Raw genomic sequence first — 21,393 nt, 5'->3', positions numbered from 1 at the left:
AGCAATACATGAATCAGATACATAAAAAAGCTCATAATGCCAAAATATGTGCTCTCTATACATTAACATTTTTACATAGATCCGAGGAAGAGGAGAAGGAGACCACAACAGACAAGTTTGTGTGTTGCATTCAGCTGCTACACAGCATCTGGAGGATCACAATGTGCTATATGTGTGTCTATTAGAGAAGAAGAATCTTTGTGAGGGTTAGAACACAGGAAGATTTCTTAAGTAGTGATGTGAAACTTTTCATATGGACCAGACATTATGAATGAGATCTATGGAATAACACAGTTAAACTAGAGGGTAAAACTATAAGGCTGTAGTGAAGTTTCCAGCAGGCATCCAGTGAGTATTCATTAAAATTGATACATATGCACATTCTAAGTATGACTAGCGTTTCTTTAAAGTCAGTACCACCATTATACTGTTGTTTATTTACAGTGTTACATTTACACTTACATAATAATGATTTCAGCTTCAAAGTGCCATTATCAAGTGTTTTAAGTGTTATAAATTGCCTAAGATGGCATACTGTTGTATTAAAATACACTATGACAGTATGCCATCTTAGGAAATTTATAACACTTAAAGCACTTGATAATGGCACTTCGCAGCCGAAATCATGATTGTGTAAGTGTAAATGGAACACTGTAAATAAACGACAGTCTAATGGCGGTACTGACTTTAAAGAAATTGACTGTGGCCCCAAATTAGGAAAAAAAAATTATTATATGACTAGTGTGTATTCCTCAACAGAAGACCCAGCTTAAATAAGCCATTAATAAAAAGCATTACCAATTCATTTGATTATACAACCAAATCCAAAATCCTGTCTCTGTCACACCACTTTTCTTCCCAGTCTGTATCTTTACTTTAGTTCAGTAGATACAACTATTGTCATGATAACAGGAACTTGTTAATGAGATGTGATATCCTCTCTGGATTATTTAGATGCAGATGATGAGTGCCATCCACATTATAATGATCCACTCTGCTGCCATTCTTCTTCATCATCTCTACAGTCTTCATGTACACTTCCTCATGTATACCAACAATAGAACCTTGATTACCTCTTATGCTAAGGTTGGAGCATTTCACATTCTGAGCTAAGCTAACAATAGCATCAAATGAGAGACGGCCCCAGACATGGATCCTCAGCCGTGGGTCCCGTGAGAAGTAATACCTGTCTTCATCACCATGAGGCACACGAACTGCTCCCCTCCGAAGCAATATTTTACACGAGTCTATTGTTGGTGATTTTTCACTACCTTCATAAAGACGTTTCAGTATTTCCTCGTAAGTGTAACTTGGGGGCTTATTTTTTTCCATTTTGTCTTCGACAGATATGATCCAGTCAGCAAACTGATAAGCTTTAACATCAACTACTGGCCTCACAGCCAACATTGTCCTGGCACATTCAATGCTAACATATTTGTCTACTTCTTCAGGATATGTTGCAGCATACGCTAAACTTGTCGCACTGCCAAAAGAGTGTCCAATGAGTGATACCTTATTCCACTTGAAATGCCTTGTAATCAAACGTAGTGTTAACACAGCATCCACAAACTGATAAAATTTTCCAACTGGGAAATGGGATGAATGTCCATGTCCAGGAAAGTCAATAGCCAAAAGTCCATCCACATTTAAATGAGGAACTAAAGGATCAAAAGTCCCAGCATTATCCTCATATCCATGCAAAGCAATTACTGGCTGGATATCCGTCCGTCCCCACCACTTACCTGTCAAAAAACAAATACTGAAGTAGTCTGCAAAATATTGTAACTTACTAATGGTTTGTGTTGCAATTTTACCATGACAGTGGAGTAAAAACACAATCTGTTGTTATTATATGAATAATATTGTGAAAATACAATAGCCTATGTTTCAGCAATACTGTGCACAGAAATGATTGCTTCTTGTACCATAATAATATAATCGGGGATTAACAGCAAGTGTGTTCCCACTTTGTGTTATGAAAATAAGATTTAATAATAAAAAAAGATACTGCTGAAATTCTCACTGAGATTTATTTTTGATGCTAATAATAAATTGCTAAAAAGTGATCAATCTGCAAAATCATATGCAAATCAAGCTTCTAAAGAAAGTATCTGTTGTAGTCAACGAAAAACACAATTATTAGCTTCTGGTCAAGTGTTAAATGTATACCATTGAATAGTGACTTACTGGAGAAAACTTAACATCGACACCGCATATCACTGAATTATTTTGCTGAAGAACAGAGTTATAGCCACCTGGGAAATATCCAACAGAATGACCTGTCAGATACCTACATACAAGTCAATCAAACAGGAATGTGTACTGAATATTTTCTTCTCTTACTTTATTTATTTATTTTAATTATTTATAGTTCCTTTTTCCTGTACTTTGTACAACATAAATTATCTGACCTCGATCTTACTTAAGCAATCATTACCTGAACAAGGATGAGGTAATCAGTTTCTGAATGCCTCCTGCTAATAAATTGGAACATACAGTTGGTTGTCTTAACTGTAATATTATGTATTTTATTTCCAGAGGCTTTTATGCTTAAATGGTTGTTTCTTATTTGTTGACAGTCTTAATGCTTAAAAGAGGTTTTCAGAATGTAATCTGATGTATATGAAATGTCCTTTGGTTTCTTTTAGTAGTCTGAAGAAAACTATTCACATTGTTTAAACATCCTCACTTGAATCATGGAAGAGTCACTGCACGAAAGTCTGTCATAGACCTGTTGACATTAATACCTACAGGTCCTACTAGCACGCTGCATTAATAAAATATCTCTCTCTGGTGCGTAGCTCTGGACTGTATGTATATGGACAGAATTACTCAGATAAAACTCTAGACTCCTAATTGTTGCTCAACACTTCTTCAGAACAAAGTACATAGCTTCATACATCACTATTAACATACCTGTATAATAATACGACAGAACAAGCACAATTTTATTACAAACCCAAATAACTGCAGCAATTAGGAACCATCACCTATGAAATTTTTTGTCAACCTATTTTCAAAACTTCAGTTATGAATATCTTTGCTTCTAGGATTTCTTATCTTGATGCATGATGGTTGTCAGGAACATGTGAAATAAGGGAAAGACAACCACTCACTCATAGTGGACCAATGCATAGCGCTCAGAAACATTCAACAGAAAACAGCTCTTGCTGTTTCTCTAGTAAAAGTACACACTTACACCCACACAACCACCCAAAGGCATATTTCCATGAGAACATTTTCCTACATTTCAGATGCTGCTCACTTCCTTCATCGACTTTCTGCAGTTCCTATCCCATTACCACCAGATCCCTTGTTGGTCACCTTGGATGTGACATTCTTAATACGAGGGTTATTCCAAAAGTAAGGTCCGATCGGTCGCGAAATGGAAACGACTATGAAAATCCGATAAAGCTTTGCACAGATGTGTTGGGTAGTGTCTCTAGTATAACCCCTGTTAGCATCACGTCGCTCTTCTCATTTCTGAGCTCGCAGTGAGTGCGTAAAGATGTCTAGAAAATAGTGTCTGCCACCAAGTACGAGGGCCTGGTGAGAAATTTCGCCTGAAGCTATGCAGCCAACATTACATAACTGTCGTGCTGTTTCGTCTTCACGACAATTCTCAGCCGCATTCTGCAGGGGCAATGAAGATGCTCCTGCATCGTTTTCAAATGGAAATGTTAGATTACCCACAATACAGTCCGCAATTGTCTCCCCCTGAGTTTCATCTCTGGTCACATGAACCGCTGTCTTTGAAGACAACATTTTGACACAGACAACGAGGTGTAGGCCAGCGTGGAGAATTGGCGGAAAGCACTGGCGGCTGCCTTCTATGATGAGGCTATTGAAAAGTTGGTACAACGCTATGACAAAAGTCTAAGTCAGAACGGCGACTACGTAGAGAAGTAGCTGAAAGGTGTAGCTAATTGTTACAAGTAAAACATTTCTGATGTTCACTGTGGTTTCAATTTGGCAATCAATCGGACCTTACTTTTGGAATAACCCTCGTACATCAACATCCCCCATGCCCATGCAGCCAAGGAACACAACCCTTCCCAACATCCTCCTGATACCAAACCCACCACCTCCTTCCTAATCCTCCCAGCCAAACAGATTCTGACCCACAGTTATTTCACTTTTGAAAGCCAAATCTATATTACTGCCTTGGGTACTCACATGGCACCATCCTATGTGAACTTATTTATGGGCCATCTGGAGGAATCCTTCCTATCAAGTAAACACCTAAAACCCCTTGTCTGGTTGAGATTCAGTGATGACATTTTGATGATCTGGAATCATAGCAGTGACAACCTTTGCTTTTTCCTCCATAACCTCAACACCTTCTCCCTTATCCGCTTCATCTGGTCCTTCTCAACTCAAAGAACCATCTTCATAGATGTAGATCTCCACTTCTCAGAAGGCTTTACAAATACCTCTGTTCACCAAAGTACTTTCAATTTGACAGCTGTTGTTCCATCTCAAAAAGTATCTTTCTTAAAGCTTCGCCATCTGCAAATGCCCCATCTCCAGTGGAAAGCAGGAATGCTGCAATGTACCAGTAATCTTACCAGAGCCATTACTGACAGATGGTATCCTATCTAGCTCATCCAACCACAGTCTAGCTACAGGCATCTCCTATCCAACAAAAGGCAGGACCATGTGTGAAAGCAGCTGCATTATACATCAGCTATGCTACAATCACTGTACAGTATTATATGTGGGTGTGACAACTAACCACTGTCTATGTGGATGAATGCACACATCCAAACTGTGGCAAATCACAAACTTGACCATCCAGTTGCTGAACATGCTGCACCCCACTACACAAATGACTTCAACAGCTGCTTCACTACATGGCCCTTTGGTTACTCCTTTCTATCAAGTATGCAGGAAGGAACTATCTCTTCAGCATCTCCTCCACTGCCTCAATCCTCTTGACCTAAACCTCCACTAACCTGTTTCACACCGCTTCACCTTTATGCTTTCCCTTCTCTCTTTTGTTCACACCAGTGTTGCCTGCCCCCCCCCCCCCCCCCAGATCATCTACTAACACTTCCCCTCCTCCAAGTGCGCCCGCCCACACACCCACACGCCCACACACACCCACTCTCTCTCCCTCCCTCCCTCCCCTCCCCTCCCTCCCTCTTCATTGCCAAATTCCCCTCCCTTCTCCCCCTCTCTTAATTACTTATATGCTCTACACTTTGAACTCTCTTTGACTTGTTGTGGAGCCATCATCTGTCAAAAGACCTGAATCACACTATCCCTCTAGGTGCCCCCCCCCCCCCCCCTCCGCACTTTTTGTGTCTTAGCTAACCCTCCATCTGTCCAGGCAACTGTACCTTATAATTGGTAGTCAATAATCAGTCTATCACAACTGTGTGTGTGTGTGTGTGTGTGTGTGTGTGTGTGTGTGTGTGTGTGTGTACTTTTACTAGCGAAAAACTAGAGCTCGAAAGCTAGTGTGAACACTGCTCTCTGTTATGTATTTCTGTACTCCCACATCGGTCTGCTAAAAGTGAGTGGTTGACTTTCCGTTATTTTATGCATTTTCCCCTCCAGGAATTTCCATTATTGTTAAAAATAGTGCACAGCTATTTAAGGCCAGCAAATAGATTGGTTTTCTTAAAAGAAGAGGCAGGACATGTAAGACTAGAGATTTTGTTAGACATGTGTAGAATTAGACTGTGATTTTTTCCTTTCGTGTCACAATCTATATGTTAGAATGTTTCTGACAAGGGAACCTCCCCATCGCACCCCCCTCAGATTTAGTTATAAGTTGACACAGTGGATAGGCCTTGAAAAACTGAACACAGATCAATCGAGAAAACAGGAAGAACTTGTGTGGAACGATGAAAAAAATAAGCAAAATATACAAACTGAGTAGTCCATGTGCAAGACAGGCAACATTAAGGAGAGTGTGAGCTCAGGAGCGCCGTGGTCCCGTGGTTAGTGTGAGCAGTTGCGGAGCGAGAGGTCCTTGGTTCAAGTCTTCCCTCGAGTGAAAAGTTTACTTTTTTAATTTTTGCAAAGTTATTATCTTTCCGTTCGTTCATTGACGTCTCTGTTCACTGTAATAAGTTCAGTGTCTGTGTTTTGCGACCACACAGCAAAACCGTGCGATTAGTAGACGAAAGGACGTGCCTCTCCAATGGGAACCGAAAACATTTGATCGCAAGGTCATAGGTCAACCGATTCCTCCACAGGAAAACACGTCTGATATATTCTATACGACACTGGTGACGACATGTGCGTGACATGACAGAAATATGTGTGTTTCGATGTTTGTTTAGGTGTAGCGTCCCCATACTACGCAGTTACCTCGCATCGGATGGACGGACGGACAGATAATAATTGTCTCAAAATAAAAAATTAAACTTTTCACTCGAGGGAAGACTTGAACCAAGGATTTCTTGTTCCGCAGCTGCTCACGCTAACTACGGGACCACGGCGCCGCTGAGTTCACAGTATCCTTGATGTTGCCTATCGTGTGCATGGACTACTCAGTTTGTATATTCTGCTTATTTTTTTTCACAGTTCCACACAACTTCTTCCTGTTTTCTCGATTGATCTGTGTTCAGTTTTTCAAGGCCTATCCACTGTGCCAACTGATAACTAAATCTGAGGGGGGTGCGATGGGGAGGTTCCCTTGTGAGTACAATGCTGAAGTTTTAGATCAATGATACAGCATTATTTTATAGATCAGAAAAATTCTATAATGACCAAATCATATTACGAGTTACTAATCTACCTGCTTAATATTACAACTTAAGGTGGATAGACATTATGAGTATGAGGAAAAATTATTTGTTTAAATAATGGCCTGGCAATTGTCATTGTAACTCAGTACCAGTTGGATGACTGATCATTACCTTTTCTGTTAAATATTCTTCAAATGAAGGGCAGATATGGTATGTATCATATGCATTTTGTTAACTAATATGCATGAAAGACCAATACAGCACACTCAGTCTCCAGTCAGGTTATTCTGTACATCCATATGAACTATGTATCGTTCTCTAGGGTACAGAACAGGGTTTTATATTATTGTACTAAAGTCAATAACAGGTTGTCAGCGGACACCAGGCAAGAAATTGGAAATCCTCAAATAAATAAAGTAAAAGAGCATCTGATTAACCAATCATTCTATAATATACACAAATACATGAATTCAGGCATGTACATTCTGCTTCCCTAATACTTGAATAAAATATATCCCAATTTTAGCAGCATATAGAGAACTAATAGTGGTTTGTATAAAGATAAAATGGGTCGTTTGGAGTATTAAATAATAACAGCAGCTGAGAAGTAAGGAGGAGGATCAGTGACATTTTTTTCCAAAGTAGCTGTCTTTCTACTGAAGAAAAAGTAATCTACAATTACCGTATTTACTCTATTATACCAGTTTTTATCCCAGATTCATCATTTGAAAAATATAAAATAATTTTACATTCATAGGTCAACATTTTTACACTGTTTGATGATTTAATATAGGGGTCATCTTACATTTACAGATGAAGCTTTGACAATTGAGATCATGTGCAGATTTATGTAATAAACTTATTAAAAGTGCATAACTAGTTTCATTCTGACAGTGTATTAATTCTGTAAATATTAACTGTTCCAGTTTACTGTAATGTACTATTTTGACAATCTCCTGACAAATGACCAGGGTGATAAGTATCATATTCAAACATTTTATGTTTTTCATGTTGTCCTTTCTGACATGTTCCACACCCACAAAAATCATCTCATTTTTTGGGTCTATGGAATGAAAACAGAATTTTATCTAATCTAATCTTACGTTGAAGAATTCAGAAAGGTTGGAGCGGAAGCAGTGACGCCAGCTTGGATGAGAATATGAATGAATGTGGGGAGGGGAGTGAAGTGCAGACAGCAAATTTTGTATTTCCAACTGTGGGAATGAGTAACGTGTACCTTGGTCTCAGTTAAACCGCATTTTGGCTGATTCCATTTGAACTCCAAATTGACATGACTTCAAACTTGGACAAGTATTCAACAATAGTATACATAATTATGTTGTTATTGCTGTCACTTGAGAATGGTATAATAGGCCAAAATCATGACTGAATAAACACTTTGGATAATATTCTAGATCAGAAATAATGTTCTTTCTAAAATGTTGCACGACTATGGATGCAAAAAGTGGTGAAAACCGAAGTATTGGTTGCAGATTTGATTTACTTACATTATTTAACCAAGATGTGTGTTCTGCCTAATATAAGGTATCTTCGGATTGACCAGTATAGTGTTGGTAGGTGGGTTTTGGGTACCATGATTAGAGAAATGGCCAAAAAATACACTGCCCTCATCATACATAGTAAAATAAATCAAAGCAAGTATGTGCTCACATCATATGTTAAAAGCATAACACCGAATAACCTTGCAGGTCTTTGTAGCACAGACCATTGGGTACAACGCATAGATCAGGCCTGCATGTATTCCGTCACATGGTAAATACGCTGGAGGCACCATTATTCATTCTTTGATCTGATACATGCCATTATGTGAAAATCCTTTTAAAGATGTTTAATAGGAGACTAATTTTGCTACCAAAGAGACAGCAAATTTGTCATTTAAACCATAGTACAAAGTACACTACACTTACTCAGGTGGAAGAAGGAATTTATTCTGCTCACTAGCTTTAGAAGGGAAAAAAGGACTTTATTACAATTGTGTGTACTAATGTAACATCAAGATTCAGTGCGTACAATGTCAAAACAGCTCACAATAGTTTGAGAGTTTGCTTTAGTTGGTAAATAATGTACCACATTTGATTCAGATTCACCTATGTCAATCAGCTTCAACTTCATGATCATGTTTATGCAACTCTTGATTCTACATAACTATATATATTGGATCGAAAACAAAAATACTTTGTTCTGAAAACATCAACTGCAAAGCTAGAATTAATCAATTTTGTCACAGACATGATAACTGATGCTATCTTCCTTGTAGTTTTTCTTGAACCATTAATATCATTTCAGTGACAGAGAAAACACATAAAAATCCTATTAATGCCTAAATTTGTGGTCTACTTCCGCAAAACATTTTTACATACATCAATGGGAGAAGACAATGAGTCCTCATGAAACAAGTTTGTGTGTTGCATTCTGCTACTACATACTACATAGGGAAAAATAATGTTCTTGAGGGCTAGAGCATAGGAAGATTATTTTTTAAGCATTGATCTGAAACATTTCATATGGACCAAACATAAATCAGATCTACAGAACACCACAGTTAAACAAGAGGCTAAAAATATAAGGCTATACAGAAGTCTCTGTGGGCATCCAGCAAGTACTCAATAACATTTCATTAAAACTTATACATACATACTATGTATAACTAGTGAGTTTTTCCCTGCAGAAGACCAGATTAAATAATCTGTTAATAACAAACACTACCATTCCAGTTTAATTTACAACCATCTGCCACGCCTCTTTTCTTTTCTTTTTTTTTCCCTTTAGTTTATACAATTAATCTTAGTGTAGTAAACATGACTATGGTCATGATAACAGGAACTTGTTGATGAGATGTGATATCCTCTCTGGATTATTTAGATGAAGATGATGAGTGCCATCCACATTATAATGATCCACTCTGCTGCCATTCTTCTTCATCATCTCTACAGTCTTCATGTACACTTCCTCATGTATACCAACAATAGAACCTTGATTACCTCTTATGCTAAGGTTGGAGCATTTCACATTCTGAGCTAAGCTAACAATAGCATCAAATGAGAGACGGCCCCAGACATGGATCCTCAGCCGTGGGTCCCGTGAGAAGTAATACCTGTCTTCATCACAATGAGGCACACGAACTGCTCCCCTCCGAAGCAATATTTTACACGAGTCTATTGTTGGTGATTTTTCACTACCTTCATAAAGACGTTTCAGTATTTCCTCATAAGTGTAACTTGGGGGCTTATTTTTTTCCATTTTGTCTTCGACAGATATGATCCAGTCAGCAAACTGATAAGATTTAACATCAACATCTGGTGTCACAGCCATCATTGTCCTGGCACATTCAAGACTAACATATTTGTCTACTTCTTCAGGGTAAGTTGCAGCATATGCAAAACTTATCGCACTGCCAAAAGAGTGTCCAATGAGTGATACCTTTTTCCATTTGAAATGCCTTGTAATCAAACGTAGTACTAACACAGCATCTACAAACTGATAAAATTTTCCAACTGGAAAATGAGATGAATGTCCATGTCCAGGAAAGTCAATAGCCAAAAGTCCATCCACATTTAAATGAGGAACTAAAGGATCAAAAGTCCCAGCATTATCCTCATATCCATGTAAAGCAATTACTGGCTGGATATCCGTCCGTCCCCACCACTTACCTGTCAAGAAAGAAATGCTAAAGTTATCTGTAAAATATTGTAATTCACAAATTTTTGTGTTTTAGTTTTACCTTGACCGCAAAGTGAAAACATAATCTGCTGTTATTTGTATAAGTAATATTCTTCATGTAAAAATTCCGGGTTGATAGGCCGTGGTCGATGTATAAAACTCTCCCCTGACGTTTTGTCTCCCGCAGTTGGAGACGAAATGTCAGGGGACAGTTTTATACATCGATCACGGTCTATCAGCCCAGAAGTTTTAAGTGAAGACAATACCAGCCGTGAAAGCCTACATTGTATGATCATAAGCAATATTGTTAAAAGATAATAGTCTTTCCTATGTCTCAGCAACATTGTGCACAGAAATTATTACTGACAGAAATGACTGATTCTTGTGCCACAATATTGAGTACTAATAGCCAGTATGTTCACACTTTTTTTTTTTTTTTTTTGTTACAATTATGATTTAGTAGTAAGAAGACATGGCTGACATTCTTCAGTGAGATCAACTTTTGCTGCTAATGATAAATTGTTAAAAACTGATGAGTCTGTAAAATCAGTTTCTAATCAAACTTCTAAAGAAAATGTCTGTTATGGACAACAGAGGAACATTACTACTACCTTCTAGCCAATGTGTGAAACTTATAGTATGCAACAGTGACTTTTGGAGGGAGTGCAACATTGACACCACGTCACTGAATTATTCTGCTGTAGTTCGAAATTTTACACAACAGAGAAATATCCAACAGAATGCCATGCCAGATACCTGCGTACAAGTCAATTAATCTGGAATGTGTACTGCATTTTTCTTCTTTTATTGTTTTAATTATTTATAGTTCCCTTAATTTGTTTCATTACTATGTGCTGCACAAATTGCCTGACCTCAACCTCGATTAAGTAATCACTACCTGAAAGAGGATGATAAAATAAGTTTCTAAATGTCTCCTGCTAAAAACACACATTTATGAAGTGATGGAGTTCATTAAAGACAACACTTGGCTTTCTCAACTGTAACATTATATATCCGGTTTCCAGGGGCTTTGATGCTTAAATGGTTGATTCTTATTTCTAATCAGTCTTAACGTTTAAAATAGTTTTTTTTTGGAAAATAAACTGATGGACATAAGTTGTCCTTTAACTTCTTTTAGTAGTCTGAAATAAAGCTTCCCAGTTGTACTAATGTCATTGTACAAAGTCCGTCTCGGAACTGTTCGCATGGATACTTACAGGTCCTACTAGCCTGCTGCATTAATAAAATCTGCCACTATGGTGCTTAGCTCTGGACTATAGATCCAGTTCTTTGATAATTCTGAGTGAATTCGATAACAACAAAGAGTGAAGTTTGAAGTAGTTCGATGCAAAATATATCATGCTTGAAAAATCTTTAAAACAGTTTTGCATAGTACTATTTATTTCTTTCTTCCTGCTGAATATGTACAAATAGATAGGCATTCAGATATGATGGCTGAAAAGAGTTTTTACTGAATAATGAGTCAACAGCTTAATAACCGCTCAACACTTTTTCAGAATAAAACACACAACTTCATATGCCACCATTAACATGCCTGTTTCAGAACACAAGAGAACAAGCACAGTTTTAGAACAAAACCAAATAGTTGTGGCCATCAGTAACAACCACCTATGAAATTTTTAGTCAACCTGTTTTAAGAATTTCAGTTATAAATGTCTTCCATTCCCTGAGTTCTTATCTTTGTGCACTGGAGTTGACAACAATGTGCTATTAGTAGAGCACAAGAAGACAAGAATGTATCCTACTATCTAAGGCCAGCAAATTTACTAGATTTCTAATAAAAGTGACAAGATATATACGATTATAGATTTTGTTAGCCATACTGGTATGTATAATCAGAACATGAAATTTTTTCTCCTCAGGGAAGATTCACATATTTGAAGTTTCTGAGGACAATGCTGACATTTCAGGTAAATGATACAGCACAATTTTATAGAATTAAGAGAAAAACCTATAATTACCATATCACATTACGAGTTACTAGTCTATTTGCTTGATATTATAGCTTTACTCAAGAGGATAGCTATTATGTGTGCAAAGAAAAATTATGTATTTAAGTAATGTCCTGGCACATCAGAAGTATATTTAACAGAAGAAGTAACAAGAGCAGACATACATCGTAGCATGAGCATATTGCTCTTTGAAACTACACATATGACCAAATACAGCACACTCAGCCCCCAGTCAGATTATTCTGCACTTCCATACAGACTATGCATCCTTCTCTAGGAATCAGAATGGTGTTTTATATTATGGTGCAGAAGTCATTAATAGGGTGTCCCACATAATTAAACACAGAGTAAACCCAAATACTCAGACTCACAAATCTAAATTCTGCATAACTGTAACATTTGAGTCAAATATATCCTGATTTTGACAGTATAGAGACAGCTGGTAGTTGTCTGCATAAATATGAAATGCTTTGTTTGAAGTAACAGATAATAAAAGCAGCTGAGTAGTATATAAGGAAGAACAGTGTTGGTTCCTCCCACCAACCCCACAGTAGCTATTTTTTTCCTAAACTACATATATGAATTCCTCATTTGAAAAATACAGGGGTGTCATATTTGCAGATTAAACTACTGCTGCTGAGGTGAACATTTTTACAGTCTGTAATAGGTGTATATAGGGGTCATATTACGTTTACAGATTAAACTTGTGTAATTCAAGTCATGTGCAGATTTATTTTTTGTCTTTAAACTACAGTTTGTCTGAATCTATTTGTAGCTTTAACAGAATTGACTTTAAAATTGGACAAATACTTAACTATTGTATACATTTCTGCAGGAGATGAGAGAAGTCTAGATAGCAGCCATTGCTGTACATATGTGTTTCATGCAGCAATGCAGCTGTGAAGTATGATGGAAACAAAAGAGGGTGTGTCAGCTGCAGGTTCTATGCAGCCAGTGAGAGAGCAGTGAACAGATGACAGGTTTCAAAGCAAGAGACAAAGGAATATTGTCACATCCTCACATTAATAGAGACATGAAACATGCTATGTAGTCAGAAAAAAAGCAGCTGTATTCTCAGGGTCCATCGGAACCACAACCACAGAAACTGCAACAAATTCGGAAGAAACAACCAAATATTTTTGACAACCTAGATTATAAATTTCATTGCTGCTTTTACACAGAAATACTTTGTCTCTTCTTACACCGGCTTAGGTGAAACTATCATCCCAGTGGTGATGGTGATGAAAAATAGTGGTACCGCATACAGACAGCTTAGACAGCATGCAAAAATGGAAGTGAAGGTAACAATTAATGTAAACATTTCATTTTGTTAATTTTATTTCTCCTTGTACTATGGAGACTATCAATAAATATCTTAAGTTTAAAATAGGTATAATGTTAACAAACGGAGAGTGATTTCAGTTCAGCAACTATTTTTTTTATCAGAACTGGAAATTTTTTAATTACTTGACTGCAGTATTCTATGAAGTTTTACTGTATTTGGAATGTTTTCTCAAGTTAGAATGAAGGGAGAAACATCTCATAGGTACATAGAGGGCAAACAACAAGTGCCATTCTGAGGAAGAGGAGGGGTCATGTTCGATCTTTTCCAAAGGAAATATCCTGGAATTTACTAAAACCAGTTAAGATAACCTAAACGTTGATAGCTAGATGAGGATCTGAACCATCCTTCTCATTAGTGTTGCACCATCTCACTCACTGCTTCCCTGAGCATGAGCCTGTAGACAACAGCTTTCCATTAGTAGCTCGTCAGTTTCATGTGGGTCTTTAGTTGATTCTTGACACAGAATACAACATTTTATGGGTAGCAAGGTCCATGGTTCATGGGGGGAGGGAGAATGACATAACAGGACAAAATCGCAATTCCAAATAAATGCACTGAACAACTGTTTGGCCAAAAACTGTTGCAACTTCTAAAATATTGCAGGACTTCGGGCACAAGTAAAAAAAAAAAAAAAAAGTTCAATAGGAGACTGATTTCTCTACCAAAGAGACAGCAAAACTGCCATTTAAACCTTGATAGGGAGTACACACATTCAGATAGAGTCAAGGAATTTATTTTGCTCACTAGCATCAGGAATAAGAGGACTTGTTTACAACTGCGTGTACTAATGTAACATTATCTCTAGCATGAAGAATCCAGTGTAGAACATCTACTACATTTTCAAAAATTACAGACTGAAGCACAGAACATTTATATGGAGATCTGTTACTGCGAAGAGGGATATGTTCTTTAAGAAATAATCACAAGCAAAGAGACAACAGTATTTAAGTCTGGAACTAGAAGTAGTTTTCCTTACTTCACTCACAATCATCCCTAAAACATATTTTCATGTCAAATGCTTCTAGACAACAATATCAGTTACATGACAATCTTTTCCATTATTACCAGCGGAAGTCTGTAAATGTTCACTGCTGATGAGATAACTTGTAAGGAAGTGTACGAGATGTATGACAATTTCACAGACAAGCAATAAGATTCACAGCAGTTGATCAACAGCCAGTACATTAGGGGCAAAGTATTTCACACAAAACTAAAATCAACTATTAATATCTGTGAGCAGTTGAGTGAATACTAGCTGGCTACAAAATCATCATTTAAGCTACTACTTCATAATCAATAGTCCACAGTTTTATAGTACATCAGTCATATGGAATTATTTTTTACTTGGAGACAAAAATTATCTTGAGATAACAACACAAAATAGAGATACAAGGTCCAGGAGGGATTATGTACATGCCTTTGTAGAAAAAAAGGAAGGGATGAATTTAACATACTATCAGTATAAATGTACTCGTTTGAAATGATTTACAGAAATGAACTTTAACTCTTTGTGATAAACTGTGTGACTAGTCCTTACTGTAAAGCAATGTGAGTGTTGTTCATTGTCAACAAAAGTGATGCAGCAACTGAGGGCAGGGTTAGGGGGTGGGGGGCTGCAGGTAAATTCCCTTTTAAAACATTGTTGGCGTGGCTAAAACATAAGCATAAATATCATATCATCATTTCACTGAACACTGTGTTAAATTACACAACACATGTTATTGTGCAGTGCTTACCATACATACTCTATGCTCCATACAGACTACTACTATACATTCGTAATTTCTCCCCTCCCCTGTCCTTTGCAGCTCACACTGTTATTTCCTACAACTGCTACTGATGGTGATATGTGAGACTAGCTACACATCAGTACATGTTCCTAAGTTAACTTGTGAGATATCACTTATTGTCGGTGTGTCATAAAGCTGTTGCATTATTTCTACATCTACATCTATACTCTGCAAACCACTGTGAAGTGCCTGGCAGAGGGTATGTTCCATGATATCAGTTATTAGGTTTTCTTCTCATTCCATTCACATATGAAGCACAGAAAGAATGACTGAACACCTCTGTGCATGCAGTAATTATTTTAATCTTATCCTCATGACCCCTTCGTGAGCAATACATAATGGGTTGTAGTGTATTCCTAGAGTCATCATTTAAAGCTGGTTCTTGGAACTTTGTTAATAGACTTTCTCGAGATAGTTTACATCTGTCTTGAAGAATCTTCCAGTCCAGTTTCTTCAGTATATCTGTGACACTCTCCCATAGATCAAACAAACCTGTGACCATTCATACTATCCTTCTCTGTATACATTCAATATCCTCTGTTAGTCTTACTTGGTACGAGTCTCATACGCATGAGCAATATCCTAGAACCGAACGCACAGGTAATTTGTAAGCAACCCCTTCGTACACTGATTGCACTTCCTCAGTATTCTATCAATAAACTAATGTACACCACCTGTTTTACACGTGACTGAGCCTATAAGACCATTCCATTTCACATCCTTACAAAGTGTTGTACCCAGGTATTTGTATGAGCTGGCTGATTGCAACAGTGACTTAATGATATTATAGTCATAGGATACTATGTTTCTTCATTTTGTGAAGTGCACAATTTTACACTTCTGAACATTTAAAGCAAGTTGCCAATCACTGCGCCACTTTAACATCTTATCAAGATCTGACTGAATATTTATGCAGCTTCTTTGAGATAGTACTTCATCATAGATAAGTACATAATTTACAAAAAGCCTGATTTTACCATTAATATTGTCTACAAGGTCATTAGTATACAACATGGACACCAATGGCCCCAACATACTTCCCTGGGGCACACGTTTAGTTACTTCTCAATCTGATGACTCTCCATCTAAGATAACACGCTGTATCCTCCCTACCAAAAAGTCTTCAATCCAGTCACAAATTTCACTTGATATCCCATATGATCCTACTTTTGGAGTAAGCATAGATGTGGTACTGGGTGAAACACTTTTCAGAAATATAGAAATACTGCATCTACCTGACTGCTTTGATTGAAAGCTTTCAGTATGTCATGCAAGAAAAGTGCAACTTGGGTTTCACATGATAGATGTTTTCAGAATCCATGCTGGTTGGCATTGAGGAGGTCATTCTGTTCAAGATACCTCATTATGTTTGACCTCAGAATATGTTCCAAGATTCTACAACAAATCTTTGTCAAAGCTATTGGACGGTAGTTCTGTGGATCACTTCTGCTTTCCTTCTTGTAGATGGGTGTGACCTGTGCTTTTTTCCAAGAATTGGGCATGGTTTGTTGTTCGAGGGATCTGTGATAGATTATATTCAGAAGAGGGGTCTGACTCAGCAGGAAATTCAGTACAGAATCTGACAAGGATTTCATTGGGCCCCACAGCTTTGTTCAATTTTAACGATTTCAGCTGTTTCTCAACGTCATTGACACTAATACTTATTTCATTCATATTTTCAGTGGTGTCAGGATTAAATTTGGACAATTCTCCTGGGTTTTCCATTCTAAAGGAACTACTCAGTATAGTGGCACCCACCGAGTCAAGAGGACCCGCATCAGAGCAGCAGCAGCACTTGTGTGATAAACTGTAAATTAATTTAGTCATTGTTTTTTGTTCATGTGCTTCTGCAAAAAAGTGAACTGTACATGTGTATTTTACCGTGATTAGAAAACTAACTGTAGTGTTCGTTTTTGCGCGAGTCTTGTGAATGTCATCATATAGGGCAACTTCCTAGTGTAAATTTTCCGCGTGTAGAGAAATTTATTTCTGTTTAATAGCTTGCGCTCTGAGTTCAGTGAGAAAGCTGCACACAAACTTTTAGTGTTTCTTTATTCTCCTTTGGTATATTTTCAAACTCAGTAACACCTTTTGAGACTTTATATCTATTTTATACACAGTATTATATGGCTAGGGATTCTGCTTATGTGAGTGGACACAAGGAGAGTTGCCTGCTGTCCATAAACAGCTGAAAGCTGCGTTGGCTACCGTCCACATGCTTCTAGCTAATACTCAAAGTTGCAGTGACGTCGGGGAGCCATGGGCGAGACCTGTGACACCTTTGGTGTCACTGGGATCCCCTGGTGGCTTGGACATCACTGTGGCTTCCGATATGCAATATCTGACCAGTGCATCCTCTCTCCAGAGTGGGTGGCAGACAGTGGTCAGTCCGCATGTCACTAGGCGGAAGGCGAAAGAGGGAGCAGGCCGTACGGATGGATCCCTATGTCTTTGCAACAGATATGAAGTGCTTCCCAGTGTTGATAACTTTGAGCCAGCACGGGATGCTTCTCCTTTTGGGCCAGTGATCGATTTTCCTGCCCAGACCAGACAAGTACATAGGGTGGGTATGCTAGTCATCGGAAGCTCCAATGTTAGGCAAGTTATGGAGCCCCTCAGGGAGATAGCAGGCAAGGTGAAGAAGAATTCCAGTGTGCATTTGGTTTGTTTGCCAGGAGGTCTCATCCGTGATGTGGAGGAGGCCCTGCCGGTGGTTAATGAGAAAACTGGGTGCAACCGGCTGCGTGTAGTGGCACATGTCGGCACTAATGACGCCTGCCACTTGGGTTCTGAGGCCATCCTCAGCTCCTTTCGGTGGCTGGCTGATTTGGTGAATGCAACTAGCAACACACTCAGAGTGCAGGTTAAGCTGACTATTTTGTAGCATCATACGCAGGGTTAATCGCGGTCCTCTGGTTTGGAGCAGAGTGGAAGGTCTAAACCAGAGGCTCAGGCAGCTCTGCAACACTATCGGATGCAAATTTCTCGACCTCCACTATTGGGTGCAGAATTGTAGGGTTCCCCTTAATAGGTCAGGCGTGCACTACACGCAGGAAGTGGCTACTAGGGTAGCGGAGTACATGTGACATGCACATGGGGCATTTTTACAATAGAGGTCCCCTCCCTTGGGAGCAAACACAATTTGCCTGTTAGACCAGCCACAGCGACCTAAGAGAATCTTGGTCCTTGCAGATAAGAGAGAGAAAAGTTTAATATGAGTTTATTAAACTGCAAGAGCATCCAAGGAAAGGTCCCAGAATTAGTATCGCTTATTGAAGGTTATAATGCACAGATAGTATTGGTAACTGAAAGCTGGTTGAAGCCAGACATCAAAGACAATGAAATCCTAAGTTCCAACTGGAATGTTTATTGTAAGGATAGGTTAGTCACCAGTGATGGCAGCACTTCAGGCATTAGTAATTTTCCTGATCACGCCATTGTAATAGGGGATGACTTCATCTTGCCGGGTATAGATTGGGAGCATTATACCACAAAAACTGGTGCCAGAGACAGGGAACTTTGTGGCATTGTTCAGGATGTCTTGTCCAAAAATTATCTTGAGCAGTTAGTTAGAGGACCAACTTGTGAGGATAACATCTTTGACCTCCTGGCAACAAACAAATCTGAACTTTTGAATCATTTAACATAGAGGAAGGTATCAGTGAACATAAGGCTGTGACAGCATCTATGACGACCGATCCTAGAAGGAATGTTAAGAAAGATAGGAAGATATATTTGCTCAGCAAGGGTGACAGGATACAAATTTCAGAATATCTCAGCAGTCAGCATCAAATATTCAGTGATGAGGATGAAGATGTGGAGAACAAATGGAAAAAATTCAAAGGCATCGTTCAATATGCCCTAGACAAGTATGTTTCGATAAGGTTTTAAGGGATGGGAAAGATCCACGATGGTTTAATAGCCGTGTTAGAAAAGTGCTTCGTAAACAAAGAGCACTTCATCTCAGGTTCAGGAGAAGTAAAAACCCCACTGACAAACAAAAGCTGAACGAAACGAAAATGAGTGTAAGGAGAGCAATGACAGAAGCGTTCAATGATTTTGAAAGTAAGACGTTGTCAACTGACCTGAGTAAAAACACTAAGAAATTTTGGTCATATGTAAAATCAGTAAGTGTGTCAAAATCATCTATTCATTCTCTCAGCGACCACACCAGCACTGAAACAGAAGAAAACAGAGAGAAGGCCGAAATACTGAATTCCATCTTCCAAAGTTCTTTCACTGCGGAAGGTCGTAACGCTGTCCCTCCTTTCAATCGTCATGCGAATGTCAAAATGGCAGATATTGAGATAACCAATCACGGAATTGAAAAGCAGCTACAATTGCTTAGTAGTGGAAAGGCTTCAGGATGAGATGAGCACCTATAAGATTCTATAAAGATTATGTGAAAGAACTTGCTCCCATTCTAGTAGTAATTTATCGTAGATCGCTTGAGCAATGAAAGGTACCTAACGACTGGAAAAAAGCACAGGTCATTCCCGTTTTTAAGAAAAGACTATAAGACAGATCCACACAATTATAGACCTATGGTGACATCAATCTGTTGCAGAATTATGGACCATGTTTTATGCTCAAGAATTATGACTTTCTGGGAAGATGAACAGCTCCTCTATAAAAATCAGCATGGATTCTGCAAACAGAGATCCTGCGAAACTCGGCTCGCTCTGTTCCTCCATAAGATCCACAGCGTAGTGGATGCTGTGTTCCTTGATTTCAGTAAGGCATTGGACACCGTCCCGCATTGCCGTTTAATGAAAAAAATACGAGCTTACAGAGTATTGGAGCAGACCTGTAATTGGATTAAAGACTTTCTTGCAGACAGAACTCAACACATCGCTCTTAATGGAACTAAATCAACAGATATAAAGGTAATATCTGGAGTACCCCAGGGAAGCGTTCCTGTTGCTGTTCAATATACAGAGTGATTCAAAAAGAATACCACAACTTTAAAAATGTGTATTTAATGAAAGAAACATAATATAACCTTCTGTTATACATCATTACAAAGAGTATTTAAAAAGGTTTTTTTTCACTCAAAAACAAGTTCAGAGATGTTCATATGGCCCCCTCCAGACACTCGAGCAATATCAACCCGATACTCCAACTCGATCCACACTTTCTGTAGCATATCAGGCGTAACAGTTTGGATAGCTGCTGTTATTTCTCGTTTCAAATCATCAATGGTGGCTGGAAGAGGTGGCCGAAACACCATATCCTTAACATACCCCCATAAGAAAAAATCGCAGGGGGTAAGATCAGGGCTTCTTGGAGGCCAGTGATGAAGTGCTCTGTCACGGGCTGCCTGGCGGCCGATCCATCGCCTCGGGTAGTTGACGTTCAGGTTTCATAACTAACCTTTTTCGTAGGACTCTCCATACAGTTGATTGTGGAATTTGCAGCTCTCTGCGAGTCGATTTTCCTGGGCTGCGAACAAATGCTTGCTGGATGCGTGCTACATTTTCATCACTCGTTCTCGGCCGTCCAGAACTTTTCCCTTTGCACAAACACCCATTCTCTGTAAACTGTTTATACCAACGTTTAATACACCACCTATCAGGAGGTTTAACACCATACTTCGTTCGAAATGCACGCTGAACAACTGTCGTCGATTCACTTCTGCCGTACTCAATAACACAAAAAGCTTTCTGTTGAGCGGTCGCCATCTTAGCATCAACTGATGCTGACGCCTAGTCAACAGCGCCTCAAGCGAACAAATGTACAACTAAATGAAACTTTATAGCTCCCTTAATTCGCCGACAGATAGTGCTTAGCTCTGCCTTTTGTCATTGCAGAGTTTTAAATTCCTAAAGTTGTGGTATTCTTTTTGAATCACCCTGTATATATAAATGATCTAGTAGAAAGCTTTGGTTGCTCTTTAAGGCTAT

The 21,393-nt window shown here is 38.5% G+C and overlaps 2 protein-coding genes across 2 annotated transcripts in view; both read right to left on the bottom strand.

Annotated features, from left to right (window-relative positions):
- Positions 1 to 900: 900 nt before the first annotated feature.
- LOC124606262 (probable serine hydrolase) lies at positions 901 to 8,840 on the bottom strand. Its single transcript, XM_047138240.1, has 2 exons — positions 8,810 to 8,840; positions 901 to 1,742 (listed from the first exon to the last, which is right to left on the bottom strand). Exons 1-2 carry the CDS (start codon positions 8,838 to 8,840, stop codon positions 901 to 903), a joined length of 873 nt encoding a protein of 290 aa, XP_046994196.1.
- LOC124607153 (probable serine hydrolase) overlaps positions 8,626 to 21,393 on the bottom strand; it is a 45,509-nt gene continuing 32,741 nt past the window's right edge. The window contains exon 3 of the mRNA XM_047139364.1: positions 8,626 to 10,372. Coding sequence (XP_046995320.1) covers positions 9,531 to 10,372 — 842 coding nt within the window. The 3' untranslated portion in view covers positions 8,626 to 9,530. The remainder of the gene's footprint in view (positions 10,373 to 21,393) is intronic.

This window comes from Schistocerca americana, chromosome 3, assembly GCF_021461395.2.
Source record: "Schistocerca americana isolate TAMUIC-IGC-003095 chromosome 3, iqSchAmer2.1, whole genome shotgun sequence".
NCBI classification, from domain to species: domain Eukaryota; kingdom Metazoa; phylum Arthropoda; class Insecta; order Orthoptera; family Acrididae; genus Schistocerca; species Schistocerca americana.
Note: the sequence above shows the minus strand (reverse complement) of the source record. Positions and strands in the feature narration are given on the sequence as shown.

What these genes read in the sequence shown, in the direction of transcription:
- LOC124606262 (XM_047138240.1), bottom strand. Translation starts at nt 8,840, where the DNA reads ATGATCATGAAGTTGAAGCTGATTGACATAG. An exon ending in GTTGAAGCTGATTGACATAG is followed by an intron (nt 1,743 to 8,809) that starts GTGAATCTGAAT and finishes GTTTTTTGACAG; the next exon opens with GTAAGTGGTGGGGACGGACG.